The 21,476-nt window shown below is 34.4% G+C and overlaps 5 protein-coding genes across 6 annotated transcripts; 3 read left to right on the forward strand and 2 right to left on the reverse strand.

Moving 5' to 3' along the window:
- The first annotated feature begins 3,336 nt into the window (after positions 1–3,336).
- LOC129872199 (protein PLASTID MOVEMENT IMPAIRED 2) lies at positions 3,337–5,387 on the forward strand. Its single transcript, XM_055947092.1, has 2 exons — positions 3,337–3,466; positions 3,577–5,387. Exon 2 carries the CDS (start codon positions 3,622–3,624, stop codon positions 5,320–5,322), a length of 1,701 nt encoding a protein of 566 aa, XP_055803067.1. The 5' UTR covers positions 3,337–3,466; positions 3,577–3,621; the 3' UTR covers positions 5,323–5,387.
- Positions 5,388–5,922: 535 nt separating this feature from the next.
- Positions 5,923–8,898, reverse strand: LOC129872200 (uncharacterized). Its single transcript, XM_055947093.1, has 2 exons — positions 7,899–8,898; positions 5,923–7,108 (listed from the first exon to the last, which is right to left on the reverse strand). Exons 1-2 carry the CDS (start codon positions 8,708–8,710, stop codon positions 6,259–6,261), a joined length of 1,662 nt encoding a protein of 553 aa, XP_055803068.1. The 5' UTR covers positions 8,711–8,898; the 3' UTR covers positions 5,923–6,258.
- Positions 8,899–13,154: 4,256 nt separating this feature from the next.
- On the forward strand, positions 13,155–17,918 carry LOC129872889 (lipid phosphate phosphatase 2-like). Of its 2 annotated transcripts, none has more exons than XM_055947837.1 (9): positions 13,155–13,244; positions 14,520–14,600; positions 15,361–15,618; positions 15,709–15,796; positions 15,901–16,010; positions 16,119–16,209; positions 16,345–16,533; positions 16,666–16,725; positions 17,380–17,918. In XM_055947837.1, exons 3-9 carry the CDS (start codon positions 15,367–15,369, stop codon positions 17,592–17,594), a joined length of 1,005 nt encoding a protein of 334 aa, XP_055803812.1. In that variant the 5' UTR covers positions 13,155–13,244; positions 14,520–14,600; positions 15,361–15,366; the 3' UTR covers positions 17,595–17,918. The 2 variants fall into 2 exon arrangements, with proteins under 2 accessions (XP_055803812.1, XP_055803811.1); XM_055947836.1 differs by lacking the exon at positions 13,155–13,244 and adding an exon at positions 13,478–13,708.
- Positions 17,919–17,941: 23 nt separating this feature from the next.
- LOC129872891 (protein TRIGALACTOSYLDIACYLGLYCEROL 5, chloroplastic) lies at positions 17,942–21,282 on the reverse strand. Its single transcript, XM_055947840.1, has 2 exons — positions 21,225–21,282; positions 17,942–18,464 (listed from the first exon to the last, which is right to left on the reverse strand). The coding sequence occupies exon 2, from the start codon at positions 18,394–18,396 to the stop codon at positions 17,977–17,979; it is 420 nt and encodes a 139-aa protein (XP_055803815.1). The 5' UTR covers positions 18,397–18,464; positions 21,225–21,282; the 3' UTR covers positions 17,942–17,976.
- Positions 18,914–19,754, forward strand: LOC129872890 (copper transporter 5-like). The gene has a single exon (XM_055947838.1). It carries the CDS (start codon positions 19,141–19,143, stop codon positions 19,585–19,587), a length of 447 nt encoding a protein of 148 aa, XP_055803813.1. The 5' UTR covers positions 18,914–19,140; the 3' UTR covers positions 19,588–19,754.
- Positions 21,283–21,476: the final 194 nt, after the last annotated feature.

Genomic DNA, 21,476 nt, shown 5'->3' on the forward strand with positions numbered 1-21,476 from the left:
CAGACTGTGTAATTGATGATAAGGATATTTTTAGACAAAATTATTAACCAAGTATATTTCTATTTCTATTTCATATAATGTAAAGGCATTATTTTCTAAAGGGAAAAAATGATTTTTTTTTCTATTTGAAAATATTTAATTAAACTATTAATTTTATATTTAATAACATGGTCTTATTTAGTCATAAAATATAATGACATATTTTAGATCTCATAATTTAAGTGTATTATGATAAATGTCATGTTGCATATCGTGGGACAAATTTAGAAGGTCTATTATGGCTTTGCATGAGTCAAGTACAAATAGCTTTAGCACTAAGAATTTGGTTTAGTGATCGATGAAGTGATTGAATGGGAGGTTATAGATATTCATGTGATGTAATTAAAGCCGGTTCAGACACCATGCACGGTCATTAAAAAAATGTCAAAATTTTGCTAAATTTATAATTTTTTAATTATGAATACCATTATATTATAATACTATTAAATTGATCATCATAGAAAATGGATCAAGTATCTCCATATTCCATAACTCCATATGGTTTAGAATCTAACGACGTGGCCATTCATGCACCTTAACATATTGGGGGAGTAGCAACAATCAGTGGCGAAATTAGAATTTTCACCAAAGGGGTTTAAAAAAATAAGTAAGCACGCTAATAGTATCTACAAATAAGCGGGTTGGATCGGGTCATATATGAACGGGCTAATCAAATATAACCAACTAGATAAAATTCAACTTTAGTTCAACACTAACAATAAAATAGAAAAAGTATACGTTTGACATAATATTTAAATCAATATGAAAAAATGTATTTTTAAAATTTTAATTATGGGTTCAGTCGCGTCATTGTTGTATATAGACATTATTCAATTTTTGAAACTAAATAAGGAACACAAAAGATTATACTATCCAAAAAAATATATTAAAATAAGATTAATAATTAAATGAAAGCTTAATAATGAGGATTTTCTTAATTCTTGATTTGTACGTTAAAGGCATATTTTTTCTTAAGTTGTGGTCACTAATCTGTAGTAGAAGGATAAGAGAATACTTCCAAAATCCAATCCTATTTATTTAATCTTACTTATAATCATACTATTCCTTAATCAAATAAAAATTAAATGTTTGACTTAAAATGAGTATGAGAGAATTTTTTTTTTAATTTTAAATATGAAAACTCAAAAAAAGTTATAACTTTTACTTAGTTTTATAAAAATAGAAAAAAAATTATTGTAAAGTGTAATTCATTTTATGTTGTGCTCTAAAATATTTATGTAAAATAATTAAACACATATAATACAGTTTAATATTACAATATTGGGGTTGGACGTTTCATTTATTAATCAAATAAAAATGAAAATTGGCTGAAACTAAAATACGAAAAATAATGTTGTTACCCGGGCTCGAACCCGCAGAGTCAGCTCTAAAATTTGCAATCTCGTGAATCCCTTTACTGCTGGACCAAGTCTTTGACTTGTGTTTAAAGGGTTCATTATTAAATATATACTCCAAAAACAACAAATTGATTCTTACGGTGTAATTTTTTGACGAAGGGGAGGCCGCATGTAGGTCCGCCCCTGGCACAACACTTGTTCTCTCCTGAAACATTGGTCCCTTATTTCTTAAATCTGTTAAAATTGTTGATAGAAACGTTTGATTCCCCCAATTTTTTGGGTAAATTCTTTCAATCAAACAACACTTAAGAAGCTGTTTAATTTTACAAAAAACTGAAAAGGACTTTTGAAATAGTTTTGATAGATCAACAATTGCTATAAAGAGAATTTTGAAGTATAAGGTGTCATTAAGGGATCGTTTGGTTGGAAATAAGTTATCTCAAGATTAATTATTCTGCGATTAGCTATTCTGGGATAAGTTATTCCACCATGTATATGTGATAACTTAACTCATCACTATGGTATAAATGGTGTGATAAGTTATCCCAAACTTGACAACCAAACAAGACAATAACATTTTATTTGAGGACTATTTTTTTTATGGCAGAATAGACCAGAACCCCTCTAAACTTGTCTATTTTTATTTGATGTATACCTAAACTTTGTATTGGCTTAGTTACCCCTCTCAACTTGGTAATTTGTTAGTCAATAATGTTTGACTAGACACTTAAATGAGCAGTACAAAATTTAGTTGAAACTTTATTTATTTTATCCATATTAAGAGAAAGTTTAGCCAAAATAAAGAAATTCAAACCGATATTTTTTACATAAAAATTTTGTGTATTTTCTTCATGCAAAGTTTATATATTTCAATTGTACATTGTTCCTTTTTGGGGCCAAATAAATAAAATATTTTATTGAAATTTTATTTAGTTCTTCTTTAGATACAACAATTAGTCTTTCTAACTGTGTTTTTTTTTTTTCTGGTCTTGATTAAAATATCATTATCTTTAGCCAAAAAAAAACATATAGTCAAAATATCATTGTTTCAATTTTTTAAATACAAAATTGGCCTTGAAAAGATGATTAAATAATTAATGAACTTAAAAAGGTAAAAATACATATTTTATTCTAAAAAAAGCCACATGAACAAAAAATTCATGCGGCGGCACGTGTATTACACATCCATGAGTTGCCAGCATTCAGGGGGCCGCGACTATCAAATTACCAAGTTGAAGGGGATAGTTAAGCCAACATAAAATTTAAATGTACACCAAATAAAAGTCAACAAATTTAAAAGGATTATGATCTATTCTGCCTTTTTTATTCTAAGCCTTTTTATTTTTATGTCTCACACCAAACATGAGTTAATCATCCATTTGTTTTAGTTTCTCATGCTATGTGTGGATGTAGAACAGCCGACTACGTTTCTGTGGGGGTTTTACGTGCAGAAAGGCAAGGATAATCAAGTGACAAGACAAAACCGCGACTTGGAAAAACAATTCTCATTTTTTAATTTTTTTCCCCAAAAACTACCAAAAAAAAAACGCCGACATTCAAATGCATATTGCATGAACTAGGGGTTATCAACAAAAAAGAACAACTTTAATTAGATGTGTATTTTATTAATAATATTTTAAAACTCTAAATTTGACTAATATTAATATTTTATGTAGTTAATAAATAGTAAGGATAGTATGACTACTACTTGTTTTGCTTAAATGAATAAGTAAAATAAACTATCTATTTTTGAGACGGATGAAAGTCAAGTAAATCATTTTGTGCCACTAGATTGGTAGTTGGGTTGCCCTTCAGGAGAAGACAAGATTTTTGCTTGTAATAGCAGCCAATCATCAACAGCTTTATCCCTCCTCAATTTTTCTTTTATTTGATGACTTCTTTATGGAGCTCATCTAAGAAGGTGGAACTTCTCAATTGATGCCAATTTATAGAGCAGTTGAAAATAGGAGGAGAATTTCATGAAAGAGAGCTTAGGGTCAGTAAAGGCAGCCATTGATTTGTACAAAGGAAAGTCTATTCTGCAATGAACCAATCCTCAATTTTTAGAGGTATACTACTATTTTTTTCATTCACCATTCAGCTATTTTATTGTAAGAGTAAATTTGCATCATTTGAGCCTTCATGGTGAATTAACCTTAGTCTTGCATACTCTTATCAGAAGCCATATCCAAGAACCAGCCAACTTCACATAGCAAGAAGGGACATGGGGCGACTCGGTGAGAGCAGAAAAGTTGCAGAGATAGAAAAAGCCCAAGCAGAAACTGAGCTTTTGGACGCGAAAAACATGGTGAAGGAGCTAAGTTCAAGGATAGAAGAGTTGAATTCGAGATTAAGTGTCCGGTATCAAGACTTGGAGAAACTAAAGACGGCAAAAAGAGAAGGAAATTGGGGGATGGCACTTCGCAATCCTCAGAATAATCAGCACTCCAAAGTAATAACAGAGTTGGGATATGCAAAAGAAGAGCCGATTAAGCTTAAACAAGATATGGCTTCTATCATAGAAGAAAAAAGAAGAGCAGAGCAAGAAATAGAAATCTCTAATTTGAAAATGCAGTCTTTTTCATGCAAAGTAGATGCATTAAGGAAGGAGGTTGAGGAACTTAATGAAGAGCTCGTGCTAGTTGAGCTGGCTCGAATAGAGGCTATTAAAGAATTCAAAGCAATTGAAGCTCAAAGAAGGGAAGACGGTGAGAAACATTCTGCAGCAATGGAGGAGAACAGGAAGAAAATAGATGGCATGGTCCAAGAAATTCAGCTATCAGAGGGGCTACAAGAAAAACTGGCCTCGACAACTTCAGATGTCCAAGTTTTGCAATGTGAATTGAAGCAAGTCAAGGAAATGGACAGATGGACTCAAAAAAACGAGAGCTTAAGGTTCGGATCTGATTTCCTGGAAAAAGACTTGTCTTTGTTGCAGTCATTGAAAGAAGACTTGGAGACAGCAAAGAATGAATTGGCTTCCATTAAAAGAAACAGCTTTCAGTTCATGGCTTCAATGGACGTTGTGAGGAATGAGCTCAGCCGCATCTCTGAGGAATCAGATCGATTAAAGAAAAAGGGAAACAAGGCAGACTCGACAATTCAGAACCTCAATGCGAAGCTTCTGAGGGCAAAAACCAAACTGGAAGCTGCATCAGACAATGAAGGAAAAGCAACCTCAATTGCTTCAAGTTTTTTGCTCAGTCTTGAACAATTGACACATGAAGCTGAAGAAGCTGAGAAAGAAAGGGTCACTGCCATTGAGGAGGCTGCAAAAGTCAAGGAAGAGATTCAGAAAACACAATCTGAAACAGTCTTGGCTGAGGAAAGATGGCAAGCTGCAATACAAGAGCTTGAAACCATCAAATTATCAGAAGCTAATGCCCTAAACAACCTAAAAAGACTTAGTGATGTAACTATGAAAAGTAGAGCATCCCCTTCCACCTCCACAATAACTATTTCAAGATTTGAGTATGAGTACTTAAAAGAACGTGCAGGACAGGCAGTTGAAATTGCTGATAAGAAAGTTGAAGCAGCTCAGGCTTGGATAAAAGCTTTGCAAGCAAGTGAAAAGGAGATCTCAATGAAGACAGATGTCATCACAAAGGAAATCCAAGAGCTTAAGATGGAAGAAGAGCGAAAAGGCCTGAAAATGGAGCATTCACCTTCTGTAAGGATGTTGGTCGATATGCAGTTGCAAAAATGGGAGGAGATAAATGAAAAACAATCTCAGGATGGTTTACGTAAAAAATCCACCTCAATAAGTGGAAAAATGACACCAGCAAGACAAGCTAAGTTCAGAAAGTCAGCATCTCCTGCATCTCGAACACCTAGAGCGGCTTCCTTCGCAGTTAGGAGAAGAAGAAAGGTAATACCAAACATAGCTAAGTTATTTAATAGCAAGAGCAACGATGAGAATCTGTAAGCTATATTATTGCAGCTGCAATACTTGCCAAAGTTTTCTGATTTAAGAGATATAATCCCACTAAATCCTAGTGTTGTTAGTCTCTGCATGTTTTCTCTGATGGATGGCTTGTTCATCTTGATTCTGTATAGTTAGAGAAATAACAAGAAAGATGCCCTCGAGAAAATTCACACAAGAAACCAACTGTTCGCAGACTTCACATCAGAACATCACCACCCAATTTTACTTGCTTTACTTTGTCCCCATCAGTTGGAAAGGTCCAACAGATACAAAATTTGGTGATCTTGATAAATCCCCATTCAACTAATGAAACTTCTGCACAAAAGAAGATCAATATTGCAAGTAAACAACCTTCTTGCCTTGTACACCTTTCAATGTATGTCTTCATATATACACACCATCTTGTTTTCGTGATACACTGCACAGGCACAGGTACTTCAATAGGAGGGATACGAGTGCAACTACATCCTTGAATACGAGTGTCATGTTTAGGATGTGTCACAGGGCCAAATGAAACGACACTTACGCAGCCTCAGCCTTCCTAGAGACATTAATAAGGTAACTCCGGTATCAGATGACTATTCACTTAACAAGCAATAGCAGAGGCACAAAAGTTACTAACCATTAACAAAGAAATATTTGTGGCAAAACAAACACACTGTTATTCATCACATATATTCTGATGCATACAAACAAAAACAACTCCTTTCAGTCTTCACCACTGTTTAACTTTCTTCAATTTTTTCTCTTTTTGGATGTCGATGTATTCAGAGTAAGGGGATTATCCTAACAAATATTAAATAAAGAGACAAACAAACTACACAAGAAAAACTTATGGTTTATGTGCCTCAAACAACATGAAAGAATAAATCTTAAAATTTGTGAACTGTAACAAAATATGAACCAACTATCAAAACTTTTGATCTTTTCACAGCCTCACTGAGGATGTGATGATGCCTGGTTCATTACATTGTTACTGTGCATCTGCATGGAAGACTCTGACAGTAATACTGCTGCCCCCTTTGTAATGGTTTGGCATTGGGAAATGAAAGAAGGTGGAGGAGGCTGAGATTTATATATCTGGTTGTATGCAAGATCATCGTCAAACTCATTTGCATCGTTTGCAGCAGGAACTGATGCAGTTGAGACTGGTTGGGAAACAAGCTGGGGTTCAGGAAGGGCAGTATATTGCTGCTGAGTCTGAGAAGGTGCACTAATGGGTAGGGATGCTGTTGGGACAGTCGTGTAAACTTTTGAACCTGACTCAGGCACTGATTGAGCCGCCATGACCTCCTTATAAGCTATTGATGGAGGGTTCATGACACTTTGTGGATGCAAGGGTGGCCGATTGGACGCCATCACTGCTGCATGATTAATGTTCGGCAGCACTGACGTACTGTGAGATTGCATTTGCTGCACAGGAACTAAGTATATTGGGTATTGTTGATTCAGTGGATAAGGAGTTTGTTGCGGCTGCTGCATGGCAACCTGATAAAATGGATAACAGGATGATACTGGCAATGGACCACTAGGATAGTGAGGTACATAACAGGCACCTCCATTAACATATTGCATTCCATGTTGGGGCTGCTTCCCATCCAATGTCTGAGGTAGTTGATACCCAGAAACCTGAACCATTTTTGGCGTCTGAATGACAGAGGGATTGGCCATGGAGCCTTCTGCTTCAAAGAGACTGTGGGACGTCATACTGGACATAAATTGAACAAGTGGCTCTTGGTGAATACCAACTTTAGATTGAAAACCCGTACTTCCAACAATACTATCACTGTGGAAATCAACCAAGATAGAGGCCCATAAGAACAGAATTTAGAGGCTATAATTACAACCTAAGGAAAGGAACAGATCCAAATAAATGCATGTATCTTATTTTCTAATGTTAAGTCCCAAGTGATCTAACTTCTGCATTCAAAACTATTACCTTCTCTCCTTTTCCTTTTCCCATTAGTGTATTCTCAATGAGCAATCAATAAAAAGCCCACCACTAACTTGAGCAAATAGATTCATAAGCTCAAGAAACCTTAGAAGTCTCTTTCCAGGGATAATAAAGAGTAAAAGAGCGATTTATCAAGTGAACAGATTGAACTAAAGCAATCCAGAGAACAGACTGTTGGTTCACACAACCCCAGTAACCATACAAATAGCATAACAGGCTAGAATGCAGGCCAAAGCACTCCACCTGGAGGTACTACACTATAGAAAATTACTGGATTTCTATTCTTTTTTGGGGAGGGCAGTCAGTTAATCCCAAATGAAACCTTACTGTGGATTCATTATATTAATTTGTAGCTCTTAACTAGGTTTATTTGAGTGAAAATCAACGAACCCTGTAAGTCAAAAATATAAATCAATATGTTCCTCAGCACCTTACCACCTTTTATCTTCTATTGTCAATAGTAGTTACTTATACAACACAGGTATTGGTGCAGAGCTCAACCCATCAGCCCAGTAGATCAACCAAAAATCTGAACTTTTGTTAACCTACATACTGTCAATGACTCCAATAGCATAACTTGAAAACAAAGTGTAACATCAAATAGAAAAAAAGAAAATATTACCTCTCTATTGAAGCTGATGATGAGGGCACTCTAACTCTTTTGTCCTGCAAATTGGCACCACCATCCTCGGGTTGAACTCCAATAGCAGGTATATTAGACATAGAAATGGAAGAACTGGTCGACCCAAATGAAGAGCTAGTCTCCAAAACCATAGACTCAGGCACTGAAGCACCACCAAAATCCAATGCTTGCTTGGCATCTCCAGCAACCCCTCCTATTGCACTCAAATTCTCACCCTGTCCCTCTGAAGAAACAACCGAGTTGGACCCACCCATATTTTCAAAACCGATAAGCTCATGACCGAACCCCGAATCAGTTGATTGACCCCTTCTGGCGATCCGGGTATTATTCAAAGCATCGGAAAACCAAGAATCAGCTTTAGAATCAAGTAGGGCCGAACCCAAAGATTCGGGTTTGACGGGAAAGAGAAATAATCTGATACGGGAAGATGTAATGCTCCTATCGTGTTCTTCAAGCATGTTCTGTAAGTCCTCATCGGTGGTAACGGAGATGAGGGAGTCAAGTTCCTCGTTAGGGAGCTGGTATTTGAGATAAAAGGGACGGTTGCCGTAAAGGATACGGGAAAGATGAGCAGAAAGGGCGGAGAGGGAAGAGATGGTGGTGCGACGGTCGACGGCGACGACACGGTTGTCACCGCCGGCATAACAAAGAGTTTTATCGTGAGGACGTTGAACTATATGTCCACCATAGCTGCATAAAAGGCGGACCTTGGTGGTCTGGGTGGGAAGAGGTGGTAAGTCCAGGAGGGATTCCGTGGCGGTAGACGGCGGAGCCGGTGATGGTGGGTCCATTTTAGGCGTAAACAGTGGCGGGATCTGGTATGTTGGAAACCAAAGTGCGAAAGATGAGGAATTGTGGGGATTTATTTTGGTGGTTTTAGAAGGAACCTTTTTTGCTTTTTTTCGCTTTCTGGAAAATCTTTAGATTTCTTTTGATAATAACGTTCAAACGCCTCATCAAAATAAAAGATTTCAAAGGAAAGGTGCTCCCCTCCAACTTTTTGTACTAAATTTATTTAAAAATTGAAAAAGTTGTAATATTTTTTATTTTCGTTTTTAATCTGTAAATTCTATTTAATAACTTTTCACACTAACTTTTGTATCGAGACAAACAGATAAAAATAAATTAAATTGAGTAAAGTATTTTTTATTTTATACATTTAAAAAAACATAAGTAAAGAAAGGAGAAATGACAAATTTATCATAAGATATAATCGAACCTTTATAAATAAAAATAAAACTCAAATAACTCCCCAATTAAACTATTGAGATTTCCTTTGAACTGAGGGCAGGGAAGTAATAGAATATATTAGTCATTTGTCAATTATAAAGAAAAAAAATTGGAAGCTAAACTTGAGTCAAAATGTTTAACATTTTGGGGCAATAGACTGGTCAAGAAGGGAGATAAAATTTCATTTGTTTCCGTTTATATGAGTTTGGTTTTATATTGAAACAATACAAAATATTAGAAAGTAATTTATTGGTATATTAAAATAATCTTTTATTTATAGGTGAAGTTAGCTATAAGATATAATTTAATTAGTACTTTTTTTTGTTTAAGTTAATTATTCAGATTCCATGTCAAAGTAAATTTTATTTTATTATATCACATAAATGAGACCAAGGAATAAGGAAAATAAACAATTTAGGGAAATTACTTTGAAACGTATAAAAAGGAAAAAGAGAAAAGTGAGTAATGTTACAGTGAAATCTGAGTTGGCATTGACATATGAAATAGCTGGCAAATGCATGTGGTGGGGTAAATAAGTAGAGCAAGAGTACGATGAAACAAAAGTTTTTACCTTTAAATATTACTCCTTCCCAATTTATTTAACTGCGCTCAAAGTTACAGAAGAAAAATGTATATTTTTAAAATTTATAAGTAGTAAAACAATCAACAATAATATTATATGTTATGGAATAGATATAAAAAATATTAGGTGTTCTTCCTATTTGTCCTAATTTTAACAGACAGAGACAGAATTATTAATGAAAAATAACAGATATCTCGTATAATTAATTGAGCTATGCAAAAACTGATTCGAAATAATTAAACAGATGCAACAATAAGGTGATATGGCTGAAGGCCGACGTAATTATGGTGCCGTGGTTTGCCTTTGATTTAGTGGGAACATGACCCACTTTACTACTCCCTCGATTTACGTAGTACTTTGATAGATTTGTTTTTCCTTTTATGTACACACTACTTCATTATAAATAAATTTGTCACTCTTTTATTGTACAACCTACTTTACTCCTTGTCTGCTTCCATTTTCATTAATGTATCTACTTTCTATTTTTAGCCTTTTTCAAGGAAAAAAAATATTTTTATATTTAGTAATTTTAAAATCTCAAATGATATGTTTAATAAGATAGGGTTTAAAGATTGATTTGATATATATATTATACTCGGTTTTTTTTGTTTTAAGTCATAATTAAATTAATATGCGTAAATTGTTGGAGTCCTATATCTGTAGTGAATTCAAAAATCATTAGTCTTTTTATATGATTTTGGTCAATCGTTACTCATAAGTCAACTTTTGGAGTTAAGTTAGATTCATAGTCCATACATAAAAGATGAATGTGTCAAAGAAATCAACTTGTATCTTCTTTAATTTCTTTGGCGAAAGATTTAAAAGATGAATGCCAAATCTCGTTTGCCTCTCTCATCCTTCTCTCAATCACAATTGCCTCTCTCCTCCCTCTCTCAGTCTCAACATGTAGTTCATAATTAAGTAATTATAAGTATAGATCTCTAATTAAGCCTAAATTAGTCATTTTGAAAGTTTCTCATCTTTATATAAGGAAAATAAAATAAAAGAGAGAAAAGACACAAGATCTTGAAAACTATATGAAGAGTTGTGTTTCCTTATTTGAAAAAATGCACTAGATGATACTCATAGTAGTAAATTAATAAACCAGCATGTCCCAAAAATAAGGAAGGGAAAAGAAACATAAGAGAATTAACAATTGGGACGATGTTATACAATTAACAAGAATTAATGTCTACGAACTAGGTAGCTAGGTTGGTAAATGATTGATGGAAATATCATAATATAATAGATGAAGTCCAATTTGTAGTACAGATATAGATTGCAAACTTATCCTTCCACGCCTAGTGTTTGAACGTGTCAATTCATTTAAATACAACCCTTATAAATAGAGTATAAATATATGTCAAATGGGATTTATATATATATAGGCGGGCCAATTATGCAAACTATTCATTGTAAACTTTAGTAAGTAATTGTTAAAGAAAGCCAAGGGGCAAAATAAATATTTTCTTTATCTTTTGTTTGGTTACAAATTTTTTTTTTACTAAATAATTCTTCTTAGAAATTTTTACTTTTTAATACAACAAATCAAATTATTAAAAAATAATATTAAAATAACTAATCCCAATATAATTAATTTCAATGACATTTTTTCAGCCCAAACGACCCTAGTCAATAACTTAAGATTTCTTCTTACAATAAAATATAAAATATTGTATGCTAATCCACCTTATTTACGATTATTTTTTTAAATTCAATTTCTGATTTGATTAGTTAGTTAGGTAGCCAGCCTAGCCCTAGGCTCCTAGCACATGGTCGTTAAGTCGTCGAAGAAGAAAATAGTTGTTTTTGTTACTTTTTTTTCTGAAAAAAATCATAGTTAAGTATTTTTTTCATTTCAATTTATCTGATATAATTTAAATTTTAAAAATTAATTATAATTTTGAATTTAAATCTTCTTGAAAATTATGTTTACAATAGTATAAGTTACAATTAATGCTATAAATATAAAAATAGAAAATTACAATTAAAATGAAATTATTTAAATTTTAAAATTCAAAAGGTGATATATAAATTAAAACGAAGGCAGAGAAACCATGTAGTTGTTCATATAAATACTGTATCTTTGACCACCTCATCGATTGATGTGTCAATTTTAAGTCATGGGGATCCAATATAATGTGTCCTCGTGTAGTAATAGCTTTCTTATCTAATAGATCTTATGCATTTGAATTAGCTGAGCTTCAATATAAATATTAACATTAAAATTCAAATAGAAAACTAATTGCATATTTTTTATTAATGAAATATATACATTTGATTTTAAATTTAAATATTGTGTTTTCTTTTATGAAACGAAAGGATTGAGAAAATGCTTTTTGTATAATTTTTGCTATCCCAGTCAAATAAAACCTAAACAATTATATTATAATAGATATATAATAATCAATCACTGTATTAATTAAATAAATTGCCAAATAAACAATATCATGATAAAGAAGTCTGACTATGAGGATGCTTTTAACACTTTCATTTTAAGTTGAGCAATTTTAATTGGACATTAAACTCAGCAATTTTATTTGGACATTAAACTCATTCCGGCATCAATAGTATGGAATCACTACTTTAAATGTTGATTTTATTATTTATAAATCAGGTGTTTGGGCAATATTAGAGTGAAACTAAAAGAAAAATATTGAATTTAAAAGAGTATCTAAAAGTTGTAGACTTCCCTTGGAATTCTATTGGTGAAAGTTTGAAATTTGTGAATAAGAACACAGTATCTCGCTTGAAACATTGTTTAAATTAGTATTTCAATATTTCATCAGTATTTTCAAGAAAAGATGAAAAATTGAATCAAATATCAAAACAACTCTAATCGATTTGGTGACGTGTTCGCCAGTGCTGTAATTGTGTATTATTTCCATTTTAATTTATTTTAATTTGTTGACGTATTTTGATTTGATATAAAGTAGAGTTTAAAATTAAAATTATGTCAAATAGTACCAATATATCTTAATCTTGTGATGGAAAAGTTGAAGTCAAAAGTCCCTAAAAAACTAAAAAGGCCAACAAATTGAAATAAGGAAAATGAATTTGTAAAAAGACATTTTATTTTATTTGTTACTTTTTAAGTATCGAGTATAATTTGTAAAACATATAAAATTTCCATATAAGAGGAAAGAAGAAATTAAAGTTTGACAAATCTTAAATATTATATCTCAAGAAAAATTAAATAATTGACTATAATACACTTCATAAAAAATATATATTAAAATTTAAGGCGTTCGTTTAAATTTGGGCCACCAATTTATTTGACCCGGAATCAAGTGAACAAAGTCCATTTTGCATTTGCATGTGGCATACATGGCAGTTGACAGCAGTGAACAATATTGGAGTAACGAACAAACGTGGCATTCATGATTGTGGACAACGCAAAAAAAACGAACACACTCCACCAATGAAAGCGCGCAGGACACAAATTTCCCATTTACAGTTTCAACGTTTCATCAGAAATTTCAAAGTTCCTTTTGTTGATTCAAGTTTGCTGGGTAGGTTGGTCATATCAGTGAACCTTTTACATTGTTGTTCGTGCAAGTTCACAGCATCAGTGCCTTTTGTTCTGTCAAAAGGATTTAACAGAAAATTTCGAGTTTTTTATTAAGAGAAAGTTCACAATGTCTTTTTATGGGTTGACTTGTTGACAACTATTACTTATTTCTTTATTTGTTCCAATTCAGAGTGGATAAGGGATTTATTTAAAAAAACAATGTGTGGATGTGTTTTTGTGCTTTTCTTTTTTCTATGTGGAATCTGGATCCTGTTGTCACTATCGTGAATACTGCTCTTATTTATTCATTAATGTCTTCATTCATTATTATTTCCTCTTGTTTTTCCCTCTTCGAATTTTAAGTTTTAATCTTCCTCCCTTGCTTGCTTTGAATCGACAATGCCGTGGTGGGATTTCCGATCTGTATTCTTTTTCAAGAATTTCAGATGCTTTTCGCATTCTCAGGTTCGTGAGGGTTATGTGCTACGCATATTTGCTATTCCCTTTTGCTTCTGAACTGAGAATCTATTGGGAATAGTCTCTATCCCACAAGGACAGAGGAAAGTGTGTGTATATCCCACCCTCGCAGACCCCACTTATGGGATTACGCTGCGTGTGTTGTTGTTGTTGTACTTGATCGAACCTTTAGTCTTCACAGTAATGGTGATTTAGTAAAATTTGTTCTCTCCCGGCTTTAGCTCTCTTTCTGATGTACTGTCATTTTTTTAACTTCCATTTCTAAATGAAGTGCGTTCTCTTTTATGGCTGGTTCAAAAATGTTGCCTTTGATTCCTATTGAAGAGTTCATCAGTTGGAGACCAGTTAAATCTGAAGCTGTCCAGTCTTTTGTCAAAATTTAGGATTGATGCAACTGCACTAACCACATAATGTTTCAACTACTTTGTCTTTTTTTTTTAATTATTTTGACTGTTTAACAATTCTGTGCTTTCTACCTATTGTATGATTATTTATGTTAATTCTGTATTGCACCTCTAAGGCTCTAATTCGATAGATAGACTACTTATTTGTAGATATTTATTGGTTGATTTTCAAGTCATAGATGAACACGAGTTTGAATGAACCATGGACTGTAGTAGTTTCAAGTCTTAGATAAGAATGAGTCTGAATGAACCATGAATTGTAGTAGTTGCACCAGTTGAATGCCGGAATATTACTTATGATGTAATGAGCTTTAGCTTGTTACCCATGGGACAATGATAAGTTTTAGTTCCAACGTAATAGACTGTCAATTGATTATGTTTTGGCTTTCAATCAGAACGGATCAAGTCAAAGGCCAGATACTTCTGCTGGATTTTCTCAATTGTTTCTGCCGCTGATAATCCACAAGAAACACCAGGTATATATTTCTCACGTTTGATGTAGTTAAGGAATTGAGACGGAAGTGAGTAGCTAGCATGGGTTATTCCATCCATAACATATTGTATACGAGACTTGAGATGAAAGAAGAGTATGGGATAAGTTGGTGCTGATTTTGAGTGAACACTTAGGTGAGATATTTGCAAACTCAAAAGACTGGACCGTCCTATATGACCTATCATGAGTCACGTACAGCTAGTGTAAATTGATAAAATGAACTTTTTCTATTTTTTCTAAGATGCACTTGGAACCATGCAAGTACTATAATTTTATTGGAAGCATGATATGTTCAAACTGCCATTTTGTCCCTTTCAGCTGCAGCTCATTTTAGATTGATCATGAGCCATGTCTCCGATTTTTTTGGGAATATGCTTGAGTTCTTTTGTAGGCATGCCACGCTTGCTTCACCATTTTGACCAACGGCTACTCCTGATACAGTCTGTACTTCCCTTATAATATAATGTTTTGATTACTTTTAAAAACACAATTTATGGTCGACTGTATTAAGCACACTTTTGTAGATGTGGCAATCTGGTTTTTTACCTTATGGGATGAAATAAACAAAATCTACCTGCACGTATAATAGATTTCTGATGCAAATGACCTTGTTATGGCTTTGAAATTAAAACAAGGAGATTATATTGTGTTTATATACGCAGCTTATTACAAATTTAGACAAATAAGACATTGGAATCATATTAAAAAAATACTCAAGTTCTTACATTGCATGTTCTTGGCAGGGCAGAATGAGGGATGCCCATCCTGGATCACATACTGTGAGGTCTCATGGTATGACGGTGGCATCGCATACTGTGAGGTCTCATGGTATAACAGTGGCAAGGACTCATTTAAATGACTGGCTGATCCTAATACTACTTTTGGCGATAGTTGTCCTTCTGAATGCTATCCATCCGTTTTATCGGTTTGTTGGGAAAGACATGATGGAAGACCTCAAGTATCCGTTAAAAAGTAATACCATACCTATTTGGGCTGTGCCAGTGAGTTGATCCTCATTCTTCATTCAGTAGCTACAAATTACTTTATGGAGGCAGTTGGTTATCTCATATTTAGATTTCAAAATTTATCAGGTGTATGCTGTTCTGTTGCCTATGCTTGTCTTTCTGCTCCTTTATTTTCGGCGAAGAGATGTCTATGATCTTCATCATGCCATATTAGGTAAGCTATTTTTTGGATTTGACTAGTTTTAGTGGAAGTGGTTATATTTGTTCTCACCGCAAAAGCTTTCTGGTAGTCGTCCTCTAATTATATTGTGATGGCAGGGCTTTGGTTCGCTGTTCTGGTAACAGCTGTTATCACAGATGCTATAAAAGATGCAGTAGGACGGCCTAGACCAGACTTCTTCTGGCGCTGTTTTCCAGATGGAAAAGAAGTATGTTTCCATGATGGTTATACTTTATGCTTCTAGTTGTAGTCTAAGGCTTCTCAGTAGTAAGGAGTAGTATTTTATCAGTGCCTTTAAATATTGATGGGTCAACAGGTTTACGATAACTGGGGAGATGTTGTGTGCCATGGTGACAAAAATGTTGTCAGGGAAGGGCATAAGAGTTTTCCAAGTGGTCATACCTCCTGTAAGTAGAATGCATGGCTCATTAATGTTCTCATGCCTTGTAGAGCAAAAGATTTCATGTGTGGAGACAGACTTGAAATTTACAGCATCTATGTTGTTTCTTTTCTGTTCTTCTCAACCTTTTGAGGACTTGCAGTGTCCTTTGCTGGTCTTGGCTTTCTATCGCTTTATTTATCTGGCAAGATACAAGTCTTTGACTGTAGAGGACATGTTGCTAAACTGTGTCTCGTATTACTTCCTCTTGTTCTTGCATCTCTGGTTGCCATTTCTCGGGTGGATGACTATTGGCATCATTGGCAGGATGTGTTTGCTGGAGGTCTAATTGGTGCGTGTTTTTAGGTTTTATTTGTTGTTTGTACCTTTAACAAAGAATCATCTTAATTGTAAAGTTGGGTAAACAAACTTATAATGACTTGGGTGGGACACCAATGAAATCTGAGGATATTTTCCTTTTCAGGTCTTGTAGCAGCAGCATTATGCTATATGCAGTTTTTCCCACCTCCATATCATGATCAAGGTCTGGCCTCATTCCTCTAATTGTCTCAGTTGTGTGAAAATTCTTGTGATAGAATATTAGAAGCTTTTTCTTTCATGTTAAACCTATGCTGCTTCTCAGAGTAAATCGTTGAATGAACGTCTTTACTTAATGCATCTCAAATGGATGTTCATATTACTTGCGAGGGCCGTGGAATTTTTATTCCATAGCTGATCCCGAGGAAGGATTGATGAGCCAAGGTGTTCCACTTTTGCGTTTGTGCAAAACTTTAATTGTGAAATGATGTGTAAATATACATATCTATCGTTAGTTCATTATACGTGGATAAAAGGTTCTTTCTCTCATTCAATAGCTCTCTGCAACTTGAGGGATCATGGCCTATGGAAAATGGAGTGATAATTGCCTCTTGGTGGGTAAACCTATTCTTCGAAATCCAAAAGAACTTATAATCTGTGACCAAGGAAAAGACATCACTTTTGGCCGAGCTGCATTACAAAAGGCAGCTGTCCACCCTACAAATGAACGGATCTAGAAAAAAGTTGTGGTTTGTGTTTCTCGGGAGAGGAATAGAATATGGCCATGTAGAGGATTCTATGTATTATGGAGATGTTTTTGCTTTGTCTTCCCTCCTTTTTCTAGTCATATTCTAATTGTTTGTCAATTTTGTACTTCTAGGCTGGGCAACCTACGCTTACTTCCGGACGCTGGAGGAGTCCGAGGGAACTGCAGAAGCTGCTGATGGTGAAAATGCCAACGCAAATAATACACGCAACGCAGAGGTTCAAATAGAAAGTCGACAGACTGATAGAAACAACAACACGTTTACGGGCATTTCTTTGTCCGGAGATTCTGGTCCAACCGTGGAAGACCTAGAATCTGGGAGAAGGTAGTTTAGGTTCGAGGCAATTGATAGTTGGAACTTGGAATGGCGCAAACAAACACTGCCAGAGTACATGTTTGATATTGCACCAAATGACCTCTTTTGTCATACATGGGATAGACTAGATTTTATTCTTGCCACACTGATCACAGGGCATATGCTAGCATGTAAAAAATTCATCTTTTCTTTCTTGTTGTTCAAGTTTCTCCCACTGTTATAGTATTTTAGTTGATAGATGTATGATAGTGTTACATGTAACATCAGTTTAGAGGGAACTGACTTAACAACATTTTTGTGAAGCCCAAAGTGAGATTATAACAAAATTCTCTTTTACATCTCAAACAAACTTGCAAAGAAGAAGCTTCTGGAAATAGAAAATAGCCAAAAAGAGTTCAGATTTGAATTACAAAGGGCCTTCTGGAACTACTTTTGGGTTCAAAAAATCTGGACTTAAATTCGTCCCATGAAAACCCAACACCAATCCCTTGTCCATACCCGAACCCGATACCAACACCGCAACCCATACCCACTCCAAAAACCAGTTTGAGATGGTTCCAATCCGAACCACCTAAACCTAGACCACCAATTGCTCCAAGACCCACACCGACGCCACACCCAATTCCTAAACCGCCGCCTGGCCCTAATGTTGTTTCTCCTACTTTCCGGCTCTTCTCTTGGATGAATTCTGTCACTGATTGTCGCTTGTCGTCATTTTTCCCGTTGAGATTAATGCCCTTCAACTTCCAGAGGGAATTGTTGTTGTCAGCTTTCCGGTAGCCAAAACCATTGAGTCGAAGGGTTTTGCCCTGCATTCTTCTTTACTTGAGAGGATACTGAGTTCGTTCGTTGACCTGGGCTAAAGGTGATGTGTGCCTTTTCTCTGAAATGGGAGATTGACCACAGATGAGGGAACGATATGGAGATAAAACTAGTAATAGAGCCCGTTTGGATGAGCTTAAAAAAAAATAGCTTTTATATATGAAGTGCTTTTAGAATTTTAAACTGTTGAAAGTTATTTTTATAAATAAACAGTTGAGTGTTTGGATAAAAGTATTTAAATGAGAAAAATGATGTGAATTTTAGGTTTAAAAAAATAAAAATGGTAGTTTGAAAATTTAGTTAAAATATAAGGTATATAAAAGTAATTTCGTCAAAAAAAATAACTTTAAACACTTAAAAAAAATATTACGAATTCTAACTTTTTATTTTTAACTGCTTTAAAATTTTATGGCTTAAAGTTAATCTTTTATCTAAGGATAGATAAATTTATTCTTTACCCTCGAGAAAATAAAGACATAAAGTTAACAGGCACTTGGTAGTACAAGTTGAAAGGATAGGCAAAAACTTTGCCTTTGGACAAAGTATATAGTACAAGATAGTAAACATTACACAAACTAAACTCATCGACTCCCATTTTCCTCCTCCTCACCTTGATATTCTCATCATTCTCACACACCTTATCATCATCGAATCAAAATTCAAAAGGCCCATACTTGCTCAACAAATCAACAAAACATCTATCATCTTCTTCCTAAAACCCAAATCAAAAAGCAAAAATGATGCACATGACCTTTTATTGGGGGAAAAAAGTAACCCTTTTGTTCGATTTCTGGAGAACTGATTCATGGACTAGCTATGCAATCACTTTACTCGCTTGTTTTATCTTCTCCCTTTTTTATCAATACATGGAAGATCGTCGTCAACGATTTAGGATTCTCTCTGCCAATTCCAAGAGGAATTACCCTCCGCCTACAGCTCCCGTGAATGCTCCCCTTCTTTACACTTTTCCTGCCGTAGGCGCTAATTGGAACTCCGCGAGATTTGCTACGGCGATCCTTTTTGGGGTTAACTCGGCGATTGGGTATTTCCTTATGTTGGCCGTTATGTCATTCAACGGCGGCGTTTTTGTGGCCGTCGTTCTGGGTTTGGCGATCGGATATTTGCTCTTTAGGAACGGCGATGAGGATGATGTCCGCGTTGATAATCCATGTGCCTGTGCTTGATATGATATTAGTTAATGGGTTTGGTTGTATGTATTTTTATCCATACAGATTAAAATATTTTCCTTTTTTAGATAGTAGTATTGGATGTGTAGTTCCCCTGTTGATCTTTTACATTTACTTGTGTTGTATTTCTTCATCTCAATATAATTTCACCTTTCTCTTTCCCATGTTTGATTTAATGTTTTAGCCTTGGTTTTTCAGTTATACTTCTCTTTCTCATGTAATGTCATTTTTATACTTTCATTTCCAAATAAAGTGTGTTCTGTTTCATGGATGATTCTCCTGTGAAAACTGTACTGAATAATGAATTAGTGGAGCATCTGAAGTTCTTATGTTAGAAAAAAAGTGTTCTTTGGTTACTAACTTACTACTAAAGTAATGGATTATTTGGAGGCCAATTAAATTCAAAGTTGTCCAGTCCTTGAAAAAATTAGGATTGATGGAACTGCACTAACCACATAATACTAATTCAAGTACTTTGTCCTTTGTCTTCTGCTTCTGTCCGAGGCAATGCTATGTTATTTACGTTTTGTATGAATATTTATGTTATTGCTGTATTGCACCTCTAATTTGTTAAATAGACGACTTAATTGTAGATATTTATCAGTTGATTTTCAAGTCTTAGATAAGTTACGAGTTTGTATGAACCATGGACTGTAGTAGTTTCAAGTCTTAGATACGCATGAGTCTAAATGAACCATGGATTGTAGTAGTTGAACCAGCTCAATGCTGGAATACTACTTATGATGTAACTGATATTTACCTCGTTACTCTTGAGACAGTGATAAGTTTTAATTCCAACTTAATTGACTGACAATTGATTGGTTTTTTGTCTTTAATTTCAATCAGCACAGATCAAGTCAAAGATCAGAAAATTCTGCAGGATTTTCTCAACTGTTTCTGCCGCTGATAACCCACAAGAAACACCAGGTATATATTTCTCATGTTTTATGTAGTTAAGGAATTGGGACGGAAGTGAGTAGCTAGCATGGGTTATTCCATCCATAACATATTGTATACAAGACTTGAGATTAAAGGAGGGGATGGGATGAGTTTGGTCCTCATTTTGGGCGAGATATTTGCGAACTCAAAAGATTGGACTGTCCTGTGAACCTATCATGAGTCACGTACAGCTAATATTAACTGACAAAATGAAATTTGGCTAATTTATCTAAGATTCACTTGGAACCATGCAAATACCATAGTTTTTTTGGAAGCATGTTATGTTCAAACTGTAGCTACAACTAATTATAGATTGATCATGAGCCATGTATTTGATTTGTGGGAATATGCTTGAGTTAGGCATGTCATGCTTGCTTCACCATGTTAACCAACGGCTACCCCTGATACAGTCTATACTTCCCTTAGAATATAATGTTTTGTTTATTTCTATAAACAAAAAATTTATAGTTGACTATATAAAGCATATTTTTGTAGATGTGGCAATCTGGTTTTTCACCCTGTGCGATGAAATAAACAAAATCTACTTGTGCGTATATTAGATTTTGATGCAAATGACCTTGTTATGAATCTGAAATTCAAATAAGGAGATTGTCTTGTGTTTATATATGCAGATTATTACAAATTTAGACAAATAAATCACTGGAATCATATTTAAAAAACACTCAAGTACTTACATTTGCATGTTCTTGGCAGCGCAGAATGTGGGATCCCCACCCAGCTTGGCTCACATACTGTGACGTCTCATGGTATGACAGTGGCATCACATACTGTGAGATCTCATGGTATAACAGTGGCAAGGACTCATTTGAATGACTGGCTGATCCTAATACTTCTTTTGGCAATAGTTGTCCTCCTGAATGCTATCCATCCATTTTATCGGTTTGTCGAGAAAGGCATGATGGAAGACCTCAAGTATCCTTTAAAAA

The sequence above is a fragment of the Solanum dulcamara genome, chromosome 11, assembly GCF_947179165.1.
Source record: "Solanum dulcamara chromosome 11, daSolDulc1.2, whole genome shotgun sequence".
In the NCBI taxonomy this organism is placed as follows: domain Eukaryota; kingdom Viridiplantae; phylum Streptophyta; class Magnoliopsida; order Solanales; family Solanaceae; genus Solanum; species Solanum dulcamara.

Bases quoted from the DNA above. Each gene is read 5' to 3' on its own strand.
- LOC129872200 (XM_055947093.1), bottom strand. From the start codon at position 8,710: ATGGACCCACCATCACCGGCTCCGCCGTCTACCGCCACGGAATCCCTC. The intron at 7,109-7,898 runs GTAATATTTTCT...TGATTTCCACAG, and splicing joins TCATCAGCTTCAATAGAGAG to TGATAGTATTGTTGGAAGTA.
- LOC129872199 (XM_055947092.1), top strand. From the start codon at position 3,622: ATGGGGCGACTCGGTGAGAGCAGAAAAGTTGCAGAGATAGAAAAAGCC.
- LOC129872891 (XM_055947840.1), bottom strand. From the start codon at position 18,396: ATGCAGGGCAAAACCCTTCGACTCAATGGTTTTGGCTACCGGAAAGCT.
- LOC129872889 (XM_055947836.1), top strand. From the start codon at position 13,643: ATGCCGTGGTGGGATTTCCGATCTGTATTCTTTTTCAAGAATTTCAGA. The intron at 15,797-15,900 runs GTAAGCTATTTT...TTGTGATGGCAG, and splicing joins TCTTCATCATGCCATATTAG to GGCTTTGGTTCGCTGTTCTG. The intron at 16,011-16,118 runs GTATGTTTCCAT...ATGGGTCAACAG, and splicing joins GTTTTCCAGATGGAAAAGAA to GTTTACGATAACTGGGGAGA.
- LOC129872890 (XM_055947838.1), top strand. From the start codon at position 19,141: ATGATGCACATGACCTTTTATTGGGGGAAAAAAGTAACCCTTTTGTTC.